Source organism: Lates calcarifer, linkage group LG7_1 (genome assembly GCF_001640805.2).
Source record: "Lates calcarifer isolate ASB-BC8 linkage group LG7_1, TLL_Latcal_v3, whole genome shotgun sequence".
Lineage (NCBI taxonomy): Eukaryota > Metazoa > Chordata > Actinopteri > Centropomidae > Lates > Lates calcarifer.
Window position 1 is genome coordinate 17,628,624 of NC_066839.1, and position 15,374 is coordinate 17,643,997.

The 15,374-nt window shown below is 40.0% G+C and overlaps 1 protein-coding gene across 4 annotated transcripts in view; it reads right to left on the reverse strand.

Moving 5' to 3' along the window:
• Positions 1 to 5,837: 5,837 nt before the first annotated feature.
• The window catches only part of LOC108895838 (centrosomal protein of 128 kDa), a 34,614-nt gene continuing 25,077 nt past the window's right edge, over positions 5,838 to 15,374 (reverse strand). For all 4 annotated transcript variants that reach the window (XM_018694780.2, XM_018694779.2, XM_018694782.2 and 1 more), the window contains 6 exons: positions 13,427 to 13,476; positions 12,223 to 12,246; positions 9,570 to 9,647; positions 9,114 to 9,227; positions 7,497 to 7,605; positions 5,838 to 6,677 (listed from right to left, as the gene is read on the reverse strand). In XM_018694780.2, coding sequence (XP_018550296.1) covers positions 6,604 to 6,677; positions 7,497 to 7,605; positions 9,114 to 9,227; positions 9,570 to 9,647; positions 12,223 to 12,246; positions 13,427 to 13,476 — 449 coding nt within the window. In that variant the 3' untranslated portion in view covers positions 5,838 to 6,603. The remainder of the gene's footprint in view (positions 6,678 to 7,496; positions 7,606 to 9,113; positions 9,228 to 9,569; positions 9,648 to 12,222; positions 12,247 to 13,426; positions 13,477 to 15,374) is intronic.

A 15,374-nucleotide genomic window follows, 5' to 3' on the forward strand; every position in this document is an offset into this window, starting at 1 on the left:
CGTTCCCCCAGGAGCCGCCACGCAGCCCCAGAGGCCGACTCCAGCCCTGCCTGTTTAGACCAGATGGAAAGTGAGGCGGGACGGATCGGGGAGGGGGAAGGCAAGTGAACTCTAAAATGTTTCAACTGCTGTGAAGGTGACTGCGGCAAAACCAGCGGGAAATATGATCTGATCATAACTGATGGTGGCAGATAATTGTTGAGGCTGTCTAATGGGGGGGTTCTGTATGCAGCTCAAATCAGATGTGCAGTGTTTGAATTCATAAAATCACACAGTGAAACGTAAACGGATAATGATTCCAGCCATAAGTCAGATATTTTCATCAAGATTAAAATCTATTTTGGCTCTTTTTTTTTTCCCTTTTTTGTTTTTTTTTTTTTTACTGCAGCAAAAGATAACTGTTGATTGTAAAGGTGACTTTCCTCCTAATTCAATACTAAATTCCACATGAGGCCCTTTGTCCCTTGCCAGCCAGTCACAGCAAATAACAATCTGTTTTTAACTGAGTTGCCAGGTTATATAAAACTTTGAAAACATCCATCTGGTTTACTTGGATGGCTGTTAGTTTGGTCCTGGCAGGTGAAACAGGATTTATATTAGGTGTACAGAAACACACCAAAAGGAGTAGGTTGCACCAGCTATTCATAAATCTGTTACTAACTTTGTGTTTGAAGTCCGTCCAAAGTTCTTAACAGCCAGCTAGTTTCAAACGTGTGATTTACTGAATTGTTTCGCACCATGAAAACTTAGCTAGTGAAGATTTTAACAATGTGAGAATCAGTTGCTAACGTCTGTAGTGCCATCTGCTTAAACAGAGTCACTGTAGCATCATGAGGTGCAACATAACTTGCAAAAATAACAGTTTTAGGTCCCAAGATACATATTAAACTTAGCTGACAATCATTTGTGAATGTAGGTATAACTTTTTAAATTTGTAAATGTATGCTACATTCAGACAGCTAGTTTATGGGCTCTGACTCTTTGCCCCCTTTCTCTCAGACTCCCTTTTCATCCTAACATTCATGTCTACCCACAATTTCCATCAAGTACAGACCTTCCCATCAATTAGTGACCCAGTCTAATTAAAATTTGGTGGTTCTGGCTCTGCCTTCATGATGTTAAACTCCTCACCGCAGCAGTTTGTACCATAATTTTCCCACAGCTGTTCAAACCTGTCTCGGCTGGCCAAATTTTATTCCTGCCGGTTCCAGTTGGTCACAGCAGCTGCACAGAGCAGGTTTCATTTCATTTGTTTTGTAGATTTCATCCAAACCCTGTTTCAAAAATCAGTGCAGTATGAAATAAAAGTATAATCAGCTAATTAGAATTGTACACAAGAGAATTATGAAGAGATATTTAGACCGGACTCTGCCCAGGGATCTGAGCAGTACCCTTTTCCACCTCTGCAGGCTGATCACATATTCATGTGATACAGTGAGTGATAAGTGATAAACTAATGACACTGACTATTTCAGCCACGTCACTCGAGTCACTTCACTACTGGGTTGTAGCTGTCACCGCCCGGTTGCTGTGAGACCATGTCGAGCTGCGCCGCATTGATTTAGCACAGGTCCTCAAAAGTGATGACACTCGAGCGTGGCATAAAGGATGTGAAGAGCCTCCCGCTCACAGTGCCAGAAGAGGTCATTCTGGCAGCATGGCTGGCTGGCTGAATGGCTTCTCTTACACACCTGTCTGCCATCAAACATGGAAATAGCCCTACTCACCCGTGACTGTTGCATATTCCACGAGAAAACACAGTGTATAGTACTTTGTTTTATTTTAAAGTGGGTTATAAATACAAATTGTTGCACAACAATTGCACAAAAAACATGTTTTTTTTGTTAGTTTTTTTGAATTCTAAGCCCAGGAGAAAATGAGGTTGATACGGAGACTCAGCTGCAATAACCCATTCACTTATTGAAGGACAGCGGCTGGATACACTCTCAGCCTCCGGGCTTAAACGAAAAAGCAGAGCACGGTTGCTTGATTGAATGGGTTTGTAATGCAAGCCAAATAGGTTTGTTCTAATGGGAATCAGCCTCGGTGACGGCTGCAGAGGCTTACGCCAGCACTATAACAGCAGTAAGCGGCAGTGGCAAACACCCTGTCGCTGTTTGATTGGCTATGAGAGGCATAGGCAACACTAAGGGGTTGCTGTGTTTACTAATGGCCATTTTAGTGGGGTAATATTCAATGAGCCTTAACTTTAGGAGTCGACGTGTTTCTGAGGAAGCGTTTACGTTTATGTTTAAACGAGTATGTGTGCATTGTGTGACAGGCCGTGCTTGCTCAGGCGTTTTTACTACTTCATAAAGGTATAAAGTGTTTCCACTGTGCCAGGGCTTTAAAATTAGACATGTAGTCGTTGAGCCCCCCTCTTTTTTAAACTTAAAATATAGCCACAGGGATTTGTTTTATTGTGTGTCTGCTGCAACAACAATACAATGGAGGCAAATGGAATTTCATTTGTGGCGCTTGAGGCTTTGAAAAATTACATTTAAGAAATTCAACAGCAGCATGTCATTCAAAAAACAATGTACCAATTTGGAAAAACAATTCTCAACACAAAGTCTGCTTATTTGGTACACCCAATGTTTTTATCCACATTTCGTGGCATTTCCTAGCAGATGGCATTGTTTAGTTGTCATGGAGATGGTCACAGCATCAACAAGGACAGGGTCAAAGTCATGGACCAGGAGTCAGTGGGTGGCCAGTAAAGGATCAAGATTCGCATTCAGCACCAGAGACCAACAAACCTTGAACAGAGACAGGAATTACAGTCTCCCCCCATATATGACTTCCTGTTATCACATGACCAAAATTCCATACATAGGTAACTTGATAACAACTAGACCATGTCCATGACAGCTGAGCCAGGGGATGTGGCCGAGAGCTTTGAAAACACCACAGAAATTGACTTTTTGTTGAGAATTGTTCTGCTAAACTGATATTTCCAAGGTCAACACTGAACCTTCAAACTCAGTGTTCTTGTTACGCTGAATAATCCATAAAACACATTGTACTCCCACTAAAATAATACTGTTTTCTTTGGGTTTCTTTGGATCCAAGGTGATTTTTTAAAATGTCATTTTTCAATACTGTGAGCGCAACAAAGTAAATTCTATCAGCTTCCATTGTATTGAGGTGGAGGCAGAAACAAGGCTGAAACAACCAACTTGTAATTAGTCACTGATGCGACACAGCTGAGGGACACCGGGGGTGCAGAGGTGGAGAGCTGAGCAGAGAGTCACTGAAGGTGCAGGGTAGGCAATATGTTCACATTTTCTGCAGTGGACTTATGTTAGTCACATAACAATACATGTATTTAGTGTCTGAGGGAGAATGTTTGTGTGTCTGAATATGTTTTGGCACATATTTGTGTGTTGATTGTCAGCTCTGAACATGCATCGCCCTGCTAATGACCTGATTTCTCAGCCTCTCTGTGTCAGGCAGGCAGGGAAAGAATCATTCTGTCTTTCTCTATAGATCTGAAATCAACCAGCACATTTTAAATAACTTTGACTGTCATGCTGCCATTTATTCTGACAAGCTCAGACAGAGGTGTGTTAAGTTTCTCATGCATGTGCAAATGCAGATTACAGACTCTACTTTTTTTGTTTTTAATATAGGTGCTGTGTTTTCCTCTTCTGGAAAACACACACACACACACAAACCAGTGGAAAGCTCTGAATTTATTCATTACCATCTCTCAACCTGACAAAGTGGAGTAAAGCTGGACTAATGATGGGGCAGAATGTAAATGGGAAAACTAGTCTGCTGGGAGCAGCAGGGCTGATCTATGAGTTTGCATGTGTTTTGCAACCTAATATAGCTTAGATAAGCAGACACTTTCCTAGGGACGTACTTACAGTATAAAGAAGGACATTAGGGAGCCAGGGTTGTCTCTCTCTCTCTCCTCTCTCTCCTCTCTCTCTCTCTCTCTCTCTCTCTCTGTGTGTGTGTGTAAGTGACTGAGCCTGCCAAATGTGATTTATTTAGTCAAATGTGAATATATGAATACAATGATGAATGAGAGCAAAACTTTGTGACTGCTCATGATCTTCAAATTTAAGTCTTTGGTCCCTTATGGGGGATATGTTGTTTTTTTTGCTGAACTTTCTCAGCTGACAGGAGAAATAGGAGTTACAAAGCAAAAAAAAAAAAAAAAAAAAAAAAAAAAAATCCTAAATTTTCAATTTTATAGTCTCCTGGTATTTCTGGACTGTTTGGGACTTCGCCATCCATCTGTGTTAACTGCTAAACTGAACCTCCATCTGAAGCAGCTACCACAAGTCAGAAGATAAATGTAAAATCAAAAGTATATTTAAGAAGTCATCAGGAAAGTGCAGTCAGCCTGTGTTGGAATACAGTATGTTTTCTGAGGACTGTTAAATATTTTCTCTGGACCTCAGCTTTCCAAATGTACTTAGGACTAGTACTTAGGAAAGGGGAAACAGGGATTGAGTGAAGGCTTAGTACAGCTTCACAGCTCATTTTTGCCCTAAGCTTGGTTGAGCTTTGCTTTCCTCTGGTTGCTGCCTCATAAAACACACACACATACATTTTGTCAGACTGGACCCATAATCGTCTCAACTGTGTAGAATATTTTTTCTACTTTTATTAAGTCTAACAAAAACTCTTCTTTTAAAAATGACTTTCCTATTTGAAAATGATGTTTTATGGAGATAACAGTGCTGTTTCCTCAGAGGATTAGACAGTACATTAGTACTGAAGTGTGCTTAAAAATGCCAAACCTCTCATAAGCTTTGATTTTTATGAGGGAAGACGTTACTTAGCTGTCAATTAAGTTTTTTTTTCTTCTCATCTTCTACAAAAGACACCTGTGTAAGCTTTTAAAGAAGAGGATTTGTGTTTTACAGCTGGCACACAACTCCAAAACCCTCAAGCTTAGATTTAGTAAAGGTGCATGAAGCCTGTTTCTTTTTAGAAGTTTACCTTGATAAATGTGTTGTTTATTTTCAGATTCTAAAATGCCATGCAACTTAAGAGAAACATCATTTCCATGAGGAAAACTGAAATTATTACCAAGTGGTTTTTGGAAGTTTAATCAACCATTTGAGCACAGAAACAGAACAGAGGGCAGTACATGCACAAATTCTCTTGTAAATTTAATATCAAATTAAATTATACCTTTTCATCTGTTACATTTTGATTGCCTGTGTGTGTCTGTCTTAACTTATAGAAGTCAGGCATTAATCACCAGCCTTTTTTAAAGCTCACTACTCAGCTGAAGCTAACTTTCTTCATAAAACTGCAGCCAGTGTACACAGTGTTCATCATGCATTATGCTATTTTCTGTCTATTTAATGTTTTCTAATAATGTCTGACAAAATACTTAAAAACTGTTAAGTAACACTGACCATTTAATTACCTAATAGTCTCATTTATTGATGTATTGACTTGTATTTTTGACTTGTCTGTTAACCTTTTACAACATTTCAACATTTCAGTTTCCAGGCTCCATGTCTGCCAGCATGTTCGGTGATGTGAGGAGCTCTGAGCGTCTGGTCAGGTTTATAATGTGTGCTACCTTACCTCTCTCAGGTACTGCACAAAGTCTCGAAACATTTGGCTCAAACAAGGTTGTGTACAACTTAAAGAAATGTTTACACAGCAAGTACCGTGTTTACCTCTTTGAAGTCGGGCAGTACATTAAAAGAGGACATTTCTCTCGTGTGGCTTTAGGTTGTTCTCTCAGATGAAGGATTTTAGCAGAATCCAAAAGATACAGTATACCAGTGGGAGTAGCTGGAGTCTCTCGGCTGCTGCAAAGCAAACACTTCACTCTGAAATGAAGGGGACATCAAGTGTGCTTATAAAACCAGACATTTAGCTGGATGGAGATTTATTCATAGTGCATATACTTCTTTTGCATTTCATATAAAATAGACATCCATTTGTGCTCATTGTCTGTTACAAATATATACCGCATAAAACAAAAAACAAAGTCATAAAGAAAATTGGTCAATACATTAAAACAGATGGTAGAACAGAAAAAAAAACAACAGGTTTGTCACATTTTCATGATAAAGACGCCCCAGTATGTTAGTAAAACAACAAAAACTGCATATTGTTCAAAAGGCACCAGTTTGTATAGTTACTGTATATAAGTCATTTCAGCACATTGGCATGATTAAGAGTACAAATTGGACACAAGGTAAATAATATTTAAAACAGCTGTTGAGTGGCTAGAATGTTGGAATTATGGCAAAAAATGTAACAGAAACTATTTTGGTTTAAAACCTTTTCAAACCCATTAAATACATTCAATTCAGGTTCTAATAAATACAATGAATACACTTTATAGTATATCCTCACTTACAGTGTAGAAACATATCTCCTCCATCAGAGTCCCTCTCAAACTTTGCTGTGAAATCTCACATCTTATCCTTCTGGTCTCAAGCACCTTCAGTGATTGCCTGGTTGAGGTAGTCGAGGAGGATTAGTGTCGAGTGCAAGGCCTCCTAGTGTAGTCAAGTTGTTCTTTGTTCTGGATGAGCACCAGGCAGGTAGAATCAGCTGTAAGCACAGTGTGTTTGGGTTTGTAGAGATACAGATAAAAGTTCACTTGAGGTTGAGCTAATCTGTGAGAGGTTTAGCCCCGTTGACTGTGGAGTCATCCATGTCTGAACTGGTCAGGCGTTTGTGAGGAGCTGCAGGTTGAAAGGAAGCATAAAGAGAGGAAAGAAAAACATCAACGTCATATTCTGAGTCTGTCCATCACCCAGTCACGGTTGTGATGAATCTGTCTCTAATGACGAGCAATGTCGAAATGATTCGCAATACCTGTTACTGTCAAAGCAGTCATGAATAGGTGTGATAAGTCTATTGTGAATTAAGACTGGTGTTAAACAGTCATAAATATGTTTGGACACCGTAACTGTTGGAGGTAAAAGAGACACAAAACCACAGAAAGTATGCTCCCTCTCATACTGTGCCAAATATCTATAAGCGGCTTAGGAAAGTGCTACAAGTGATTTTGGCTGTGAGTCACTGGCAGTGATACAGACAGACACACTTCCAGAACATTGAGGGAAAGTTTAGTCAAGTCGAGCCCTGGGTGCCATGGTGAAATTCATCTTATATTATGGTATTTCACAACTTAAGCTTTATGTTGATGATATAATGTGGGATCTAGCAACAGGAAATACACACCCTGTTAATGTCCCTAAAATACCTCCTTAGGATTTAAGATTGTCAAGAAATTGATATACAATATAATGGAAGAGATGAAAAAAGGCTATTTTGCAAATAATAAATTCATAATCATTATTGTATCTTGCAAAATGATCTGGATTTAAATTTTAGCCATCACAAACTTGTGATGTTATAGTACAATACATTTAAAAATACAGGTACACTGTACATTTTCAAATTATGTAGTGATGCAGAAAAACACGACTACCATCAAACCATCCACTAGATAAGCTGTCAGAACACAGGTTTTGCAGCTTCAGTGTAGAAACACTCACACAGTGTGTCAGACATCAGCGAGCTGTTAAAGAACGAGCTGGGGCCTTTGATGGAGGAGGAAAGAGCAGCCAGTCGCAGGCTCCTGGATGTGGCGTCCAGCTTCTCGTCCTGGAAGACAAGTGGACACAGTGACAAGAGTAAATGTCTACAGCCACGCTAGCAGAACTGTGAGGCTGTAATTCATGTTATACACTGGGGAGCAAAAAGTTATGTGAAAAGGGGACAGCAGACTACCAACAGTGGGTGTAGCCTGAGGATGACGTCAGCGTACATGCTGGCAATTGCCATCTTTACTGGTCCAATGTCATTCAGCTCATGATGTGATGATGGAAAGACTCAATATACTGACGGAACAAACATCTGTGACAGAGGGGACAAATGTCTGCCAAATCTAATAGCAACCCATCCAATAACTGGTGAGTTGGTGACAGACAATGTAAAGCTCTCACACTACACTACACTCGTGTGAACACCTCTGTAGAAGGTATTTTTTTTTACAGTGCAGCACTTTACACAGCACACAGACTACAAAAATCTAATTTAGTGCACTGTAAAATCAGTTGCAGGCCAAATCTGGTTGTCCCCAAACTGCTTGTTCAGTCATCCTCAAGTGTTCCACAGTATAATAAAATATTCTGTTTGAGAAGTTAGTGATTTGTGAGCTGTGTGTACCCGTGTATGATAAATGCTTCCTTTACAGACATTTATTTGCTTGTGAACATGCAGGCAAAAGTATCACAGCCTGAACAGATACTTCTAAATATTTCTTGGTTCTCCTGCAGGGCCCGCCAAGTCTCTGCTGTCTCTTCAATTTTGACACGACAGATTTGTTTTAATCTTTGTGTATAGATCAATAACAGTAATGTCCAGGACAAGCATCAACCCAAAAAGGAACCCTGTTTGAATAGAGCTTTCAGGCAGAGAATCAGTATTATTATATGTGGTGTACAGGCAGCGTGTTGTGTTGCTGACTGATCAAGATGGAAGCCTTGTAAAGACATTCTATCCATTGTTTTTCTTTAAACAAACCCCGGGTGGGCAGCAGCTATTACGCTAATGCAATCGCCACTTATCACTCAACGCGGGAGTCATTTGGCAAACCAGCGGAGTAATCTGGCAGATTAAAACCATTTAAAAAGTGACTGTATGGCTGTTTTGGGGAGGATGCATACTGCTAATGGCAATCAGCTGTCAGCAATGATGTCTTGATGGTTCCCTTGACTGCTCTATAGCACAGAAGATGACTGTAGCAATTAACAGTGACTAGTAAAATTCAGCTGTTGTTTGAGTATACGCTTATACCATTGCTTGAGCTTGTCCTGCTCTGTCCATGATGCATTACCAGCATGTGAAATTATTCATTTATTCATACAAGTTGCAAATTAGTTGCGGTGCACACACTGGTACCAGTGTGGGCGAGCTAGACTCATAAATGGCTCTCAAAGTCAGGCTATCCTTATCCAAACAGTGGCTGTTTGAACAAAGCAGTGCAATTAGCGACTGAAATAGAAAAAAGTGTGGGTTGTTGTTTGGCAGGACAGGCTCTTGTAAGGCATCATAAAGCTCATTTTTCTAGAGTAGAGTTGCAACTGTCTGTGTGTGTTTGTGTGTCATACTATGCACTCTTGGACTTTGCGTTTGGACTCATCCAGCTGATGCTGCAGGTCCCAGACGATCTCTTTGTATTTGGTGTAGCGCTGCTCGACCATTTCCCTTTGCCGCTGTGACTCCTGAAGGCACAAAATGGAGACTGTGTCATCATATTCAAGCAGACACAAGACACAACAGTCCTTAACCAAGCAAAAGGACAGAAGCCCGAGCACCTAAATAGTCTTAAGCCTTGCATTTTAGTAGAACAATGCACAACATTGATTAAATGGATAAATGTGATAATGCATTGCTGTAACACTGAGCAGTACCATTAAAAGCTTATTTCTCTGTGGTTTTCTGAATTGTGTTTGTTATTCATGTTTTACTGTATTAGAGGTTGGTAATTTGAGGGAAAGAAAATGCAGTTGATAAAAACATACAGAATAAACTATTTTTAAAAGCTGGACTTCCAGTGAACTCACCTCCAAATCTTTGAAGTTTTCCATCAGGCATTGTTTTTCAGGAAGTGACTCCAAGTGGTCCAGGGCTACTCTTGTGTTCTGGGAAAGACACACATACAAAATCTGTTAACTAACAAATCAATATAAGGTCTTGGTTTGTCTTATATTCATATTAAGCTATTTAAGCCTGCAGATAGAGCAGCGACAAACATGAGAATCAATACAGTAGTGTGTGTTTGCGCTAAAATAATAAAAATAGCAAAATAATGCATCTGGGAGTGTCAAGAAAAAAATCATCTAAGAAGCAAGGGCAAGAGACTAACTCACACGCCACAGATACTGTTTAGATGTAATGATTTTCATAATAAATGTCCTCCATTATCATTTGAAAAATAAAGAAGTCAAGTAAATACTCTCACAATCATAAATTACCATGTAGGTGACAGGCAGAGGGCACTACACGCTAGAGCACAAGAACAGCAGATGGAGAATTATACATGGATAAATATCGGGGCATTGTCCTAATCTCCCTATTTCCCTCACGTGTCTTTTTCTCACTCCTCGACACTTCTCACTAACTCACTTAAAAAGCAGGGAAAAGATGAAAGAGAGAAGAAAGAGATGAGTGAGGCGAGGAGGGAATAAATGATGAAACAACACACTTAAGGAAATGAGACGTTCTCAGTCAAAGGTCATCCAAGGCAATGATTACTGGTAACGACTGCGCAGCTGGATCAGCTGTCTGTGGGCTTTAACTGCTCTGTGGAGTGGACTGATGCCTTTGTATTTGCACAGATAATGGAATGTACTGCACAAATAACAAGGCTACACAGCTGATACTGTTAGCACTTGTATGTATTATTAATGTCCTCCCACGTGACAAAAAAAGAACATGAAATATTAGTCTGCATATAAAACGTTATGTCCCTTGAAATAAAGTGGATGAAAAGCATTCACACATGTCCACCACAAACCTATATTTAGACCATATATATATTTAACCAGATTCAGTGTATTTCAAAGTAAAAGGTAAAAATAGAGGTAATGTTTTTCTGCATGTGACCACATGGCCGCTATGATTCACTTTCCTTCAGTTGGTTTAACACGATTCAGGTGGTTGACGTAATATAGCAATGCTCCAGCAAAGGAGAGCTAGTAACATGGATGTAGAAGAAAAGGTGTTTTTCTTAATCACTTCTATAAATGTTTCATGAGAAAAGAAATGCATGACACATTTGTTAGCCTTCAAGCATCCACACAGTACATATGGTGAGAAACACTTCACAAAAAAAAAATGCAACACGTATGCCTGTTGCCTCCTCCTAGGCCTGAAGCTTCATCAGAAGTAGCATATTTAGTGATTTATTGATGAATCGCCGTTGCTTTTACTTATTGAGGGTCTGGATTAATGGTGGAAAAGTGGATTATGTTGCAGGGGTGTTGAGGAGGGTTTCTATGAATGTTTGACATGTTTGTCTTCTTGTGATTACTCTGAGTCACCATTTCATCATGGCTGTTTTAAATGGGATAATTACAGCTGCAATCCTCATCAGAGGCACAAGATAAAAAATTTACTGCCACCTTTCAAACCCACAGGGGGTGACTATTTGATACTCAAGATTTTTCAGTGTGAAACACTACAGTGTGAAAGACAGACAACATGGACGGAGGGGTGTGGTAAATGTTGGGAAACCAGTGCATACAAATCCAATTGAACATTTTCTATGGATTCCATAACATCCACAGCTGCTGTGGTATGAATGCTGTGCTCAAGCCTACACAATAACAGACACAATATCAAACTGCCTGGTCAATTCAAAAGCTAATTGAAGACTTTTGTCATGGCACACTCAGCACAATCTTTGTATATGTGACCACTCTAGCAGCACGTCACTCTATTCCTCCCTTCACTGTATGTTTCAATAGCTTTTCCATTCCCATTCAGGTGGAGCATTTAGGCATCAAAAGAACTAGTTGTTACAAGGCGTCACACTGATTGCTACAGCGAATGGCACACCGACATACAAGTAAGACTCACTGGATGATCCTCACCACCCAGGCTGAGTGGAGGATGGGTCGATGCATCCTGTCGCTGTGGCGAGCAGAAATGATTTGACTTGACAGTGGTCTGAGGTATTTCCTCTTGTTTCTCACAATGGCTAATTAAAGGTTGAAGTGGTCAAGCGTGTTGTATAATTGTGATGGATGGACAGCGTGTTTTAGACAGCTTCATCTATTTTTTTTTTTCCAAGAGTAAAAGGGGCTTGGGTCAATATAACCTTTCCGCAGTGCTAAGTAATTTTGGGCTGACATCTAATAGCTGATTAAGGATGTTTGTGGTGGACGTTCACAGTTTGGATGGTGAGGTCAATACTGTATTGTCAGTACAGCTCCTTTCTTAACCCCATCAGCAAGACTTATGATGATTACCAGAGCTCCAAGTCTTGACTATAGCAATCACTTCCAACCCTGTGTTATGTGTTACCCTGCTTGCTGCTAAGCAAACATAACCTTAGATGAACCTGCCAACACGGCTGCATCAAATCATGCTGAAAGTCAACATGACTTTGAATTTAACAATTTCAGGGCACTTCATTACTCACACTTTTCCAAATCAGAATGTACTTTTTTTAAAACTACATTTATTTCTTTGACTAAAGAAATAAAACCTTACCATCTCTAGATCCAAAACACGGTCCTGTAAATACACACAAACACAGCAGTATTAACATATATGCATATAAAAGTAAAGTAAGAACCAATACTTGACTTACAAAATGAGCCAGAAAATGCAAGACAGAGTCCAGTTAACTGCTCAAAATGGTGGATTAGCAGAGAAAAAACCAGTATGTGTGTGGGAGAAAAGTGACAGAAGAGAGGAATAGAGTGTTCCAACAAATGGGTAACAAGGGAAGGAAATGCAGGGGCTAGGGAGTCTGTAGCACACAACAGGCTTCTTATCACACACACTGACACACACGCAGACACAAAGACAAACCGCTCTCGCCGCTCATCCAGCTCCTGACTGATGTTCCCTCTCTAACGATGCATAAGTGATGCTATGCCTCTTATCTGCCACTCAAACGCACACCTGCTCTTCCCCCCAACCGGCTGCCTCTCCCCCCTCTGCCTGTAATGTGTTGATGGTTTGTAACAAGAGTACTTTCTTTTCCTCGGTCCACCCTCCCAACTTTTTTCCCCCCTTTTTTACTCATCTACACCCCTCACTCTATCTGTCTGTCCTCTCTACATCTCTCTCTCTCCTCATCCTTCATAATTAAAAGCTCGGCTGGGTCTGAGAGGGCTGATTAATTGCACACGAGCTCTGGCAGGTGCCATCACGCAGCCACAGATGGGCCCTCGCTATCCAACGCACACACATACACGTGCGTGTGATCACACAGGCACAGACACGTTCGAAAAGCAGGATTGCCGGATTTTAGTGTGTATCTGCACGTGCATATATGTGTTTTGCTGTTTAATGGTGAGTAAAGGGCTGGTGAGGTGCACCAGGCTAGGTGAGCTGGTGGCCTGCCAAGTGTAGATGCTGCAGTACTGAAAGACAGAGACGAGGCCTCTGGTGGCTTTTAAACTCCAAGGCCTTGTGTCTGCAGTAATTAGCAACTTGTTCAAGCAAGGCTGCAAGGAGTCTGTCAGGCCCACGGCTGTGTACTAATGTTTGTAGCACTGCATCACAGAACTCAAATGACTGAAGTCCAGCAGTTAGTCACAACCAACCCAACAGATATGCAAAAAGGAATTTGAAGCCAAAATGGTGTATAAACAAAAACAGTACCAGCTGTCTCTATCTATCTACTGTCTACAGTGCAGGTCTGCAAACAGACAAACATGGATTAGTAAAGACATATGATACTGACCTGCAGGCTTCTCATTTCTTCCTCCTTCCTGCGACTCTTCTCCAATAGCTCTGAAATGAGAAAATTGTATTGGAAAAGAGGTTGCTGTTGCTAATGATGCATATGTTAAAACAATGTACATTTTAATAGTTCTGTACTGGCTATATCAAATTTTGATCATTAGTTTATTTTATGACAATGTCCTATACCTAGGGCAGGAGCCATGTGTACTTTTAATATTTATATGTATGTGTAATACTACAAAATTAGTCAAAAAGTCTATTTGGATAATTTTTCGAGTAATAGGCCAAACTCTCCCCTCCTCCAGCTTCTTCTGAGAACTTGCTGATTTTCCTTGTCCTGAGTGATAACAGTGGTAAAGATAGTACAGTGATAGATTTGGGTTTTGTAGTGTTGGTCAGACAAACAGCTGGTGATGGGGATTTTTAAAATAAAAAAAAGATTTTGATCCTAACAGCTTTTACTGTGTATCTACCAATCCTATTTTGAAAATTTTAAATGTTATGAAGGATTTCAATTTCTTCTTCTTCCTCTCACAAAGAACTACTCAAGTGTCAAGCTTATCTGGATTATCAAACAATGAGGAAAGAGTACAAACACAAGACACCTGCACATCCTGCAATGATCAGTTTTTAATCAGTGAGTTATGGAAAAGTAGGACTCAGACATTTAACCTCCCAGCACATCAGAAAAAGTTATACTTTCTATTATCAGTTAATTGTGTTTTGGTCATGTGATAAATGCTGTTCATCTCAACAGGTTTGACTGTTTCAAACACAATTTGCTGCTGGTGGATTAATTTTACCCACACAGGTGGAGGAGAGACAAACTCTGCTTGCGTCTACTGTTGATTGCAGCAATAAACTGTTTTTAATTACAATCACTGCTTGTTTGCTTAATGGGATGTTGATTTAGAGAAATAACCCTCAACAACTTTCATTTAGCAATATCGTTTTATTAAGAAAATGCCACAATATTTACCCAATTTTATTCTGCTTGGCATTAAGCTGAGCAGAGTAGGCTTTATGCAAGTTAATAAAACTGCAGCAACACTGTTGACAGAAAATGTTCAGAATCATTTAAATTGAATCCCTCTGTGTGGCACATAACCATGAAGTCTTATTCTTCCAATAACTAACTAATACTATATAACTAATAACTAACTAACAAATATACTTGTGCCAACTTGGTGTTGAATTTGGATTAGTTTATTGTTTTCATAAACTGTTGCACCATTTATCATGACTTTACCATGACAAACATGACTCGGCCAATGAAAATTGAACATCAGCTGAACCTCTGTCAAAATGTGAGAAGGTCTCCACTGACACATACCTGTACACAGTCATAATGATGTCACTTTTCTGAAAGCATTAGGCCTATCACGTCTGCAAACGTATAACGAGGATTGCCCATTGTTTTCCTTGCCCTCTGTCTCGAAACATGTTTTCAAGTTCAATATCCAATTACCTGGGGATGACTGGATCTCCTCCTCCCCAAGCATACATCTTACTACACTGGCCAACCCATCTGACAGAAATACTGGAAAAAGCCAAAATACCATTTCTGGCTGTGGAATATAAACCTCCAGTGTCACAAACCTCTGCTTTTAGCTCGCCTGTTAAAATACACCTTGAAGTCAGCAAAGATGGGTTAGTGGTAGTCCTCTATTGCTGCCAAAGCACTGTTCTCTGACTCACATCCAGTCATGTCTCACTTGCTGTAAAACCTGTGGTAGGTCCTATAAAACTAGAACTACGGTTATCGACACATGCAGTGTAGACTTGTTTAACAGGGCCAATAGAGAGCGCTGTGCATGTCAAAGGTCTGGAGGAAAATACAGACTGCAACCTCAGTCTGACACTAATAATTCCCTGAGACAATTACAGTAGGTCACAAAAGGGTTCTGCAGATGGCAGACATTAAAAACTAATCCACTGAGATAAGG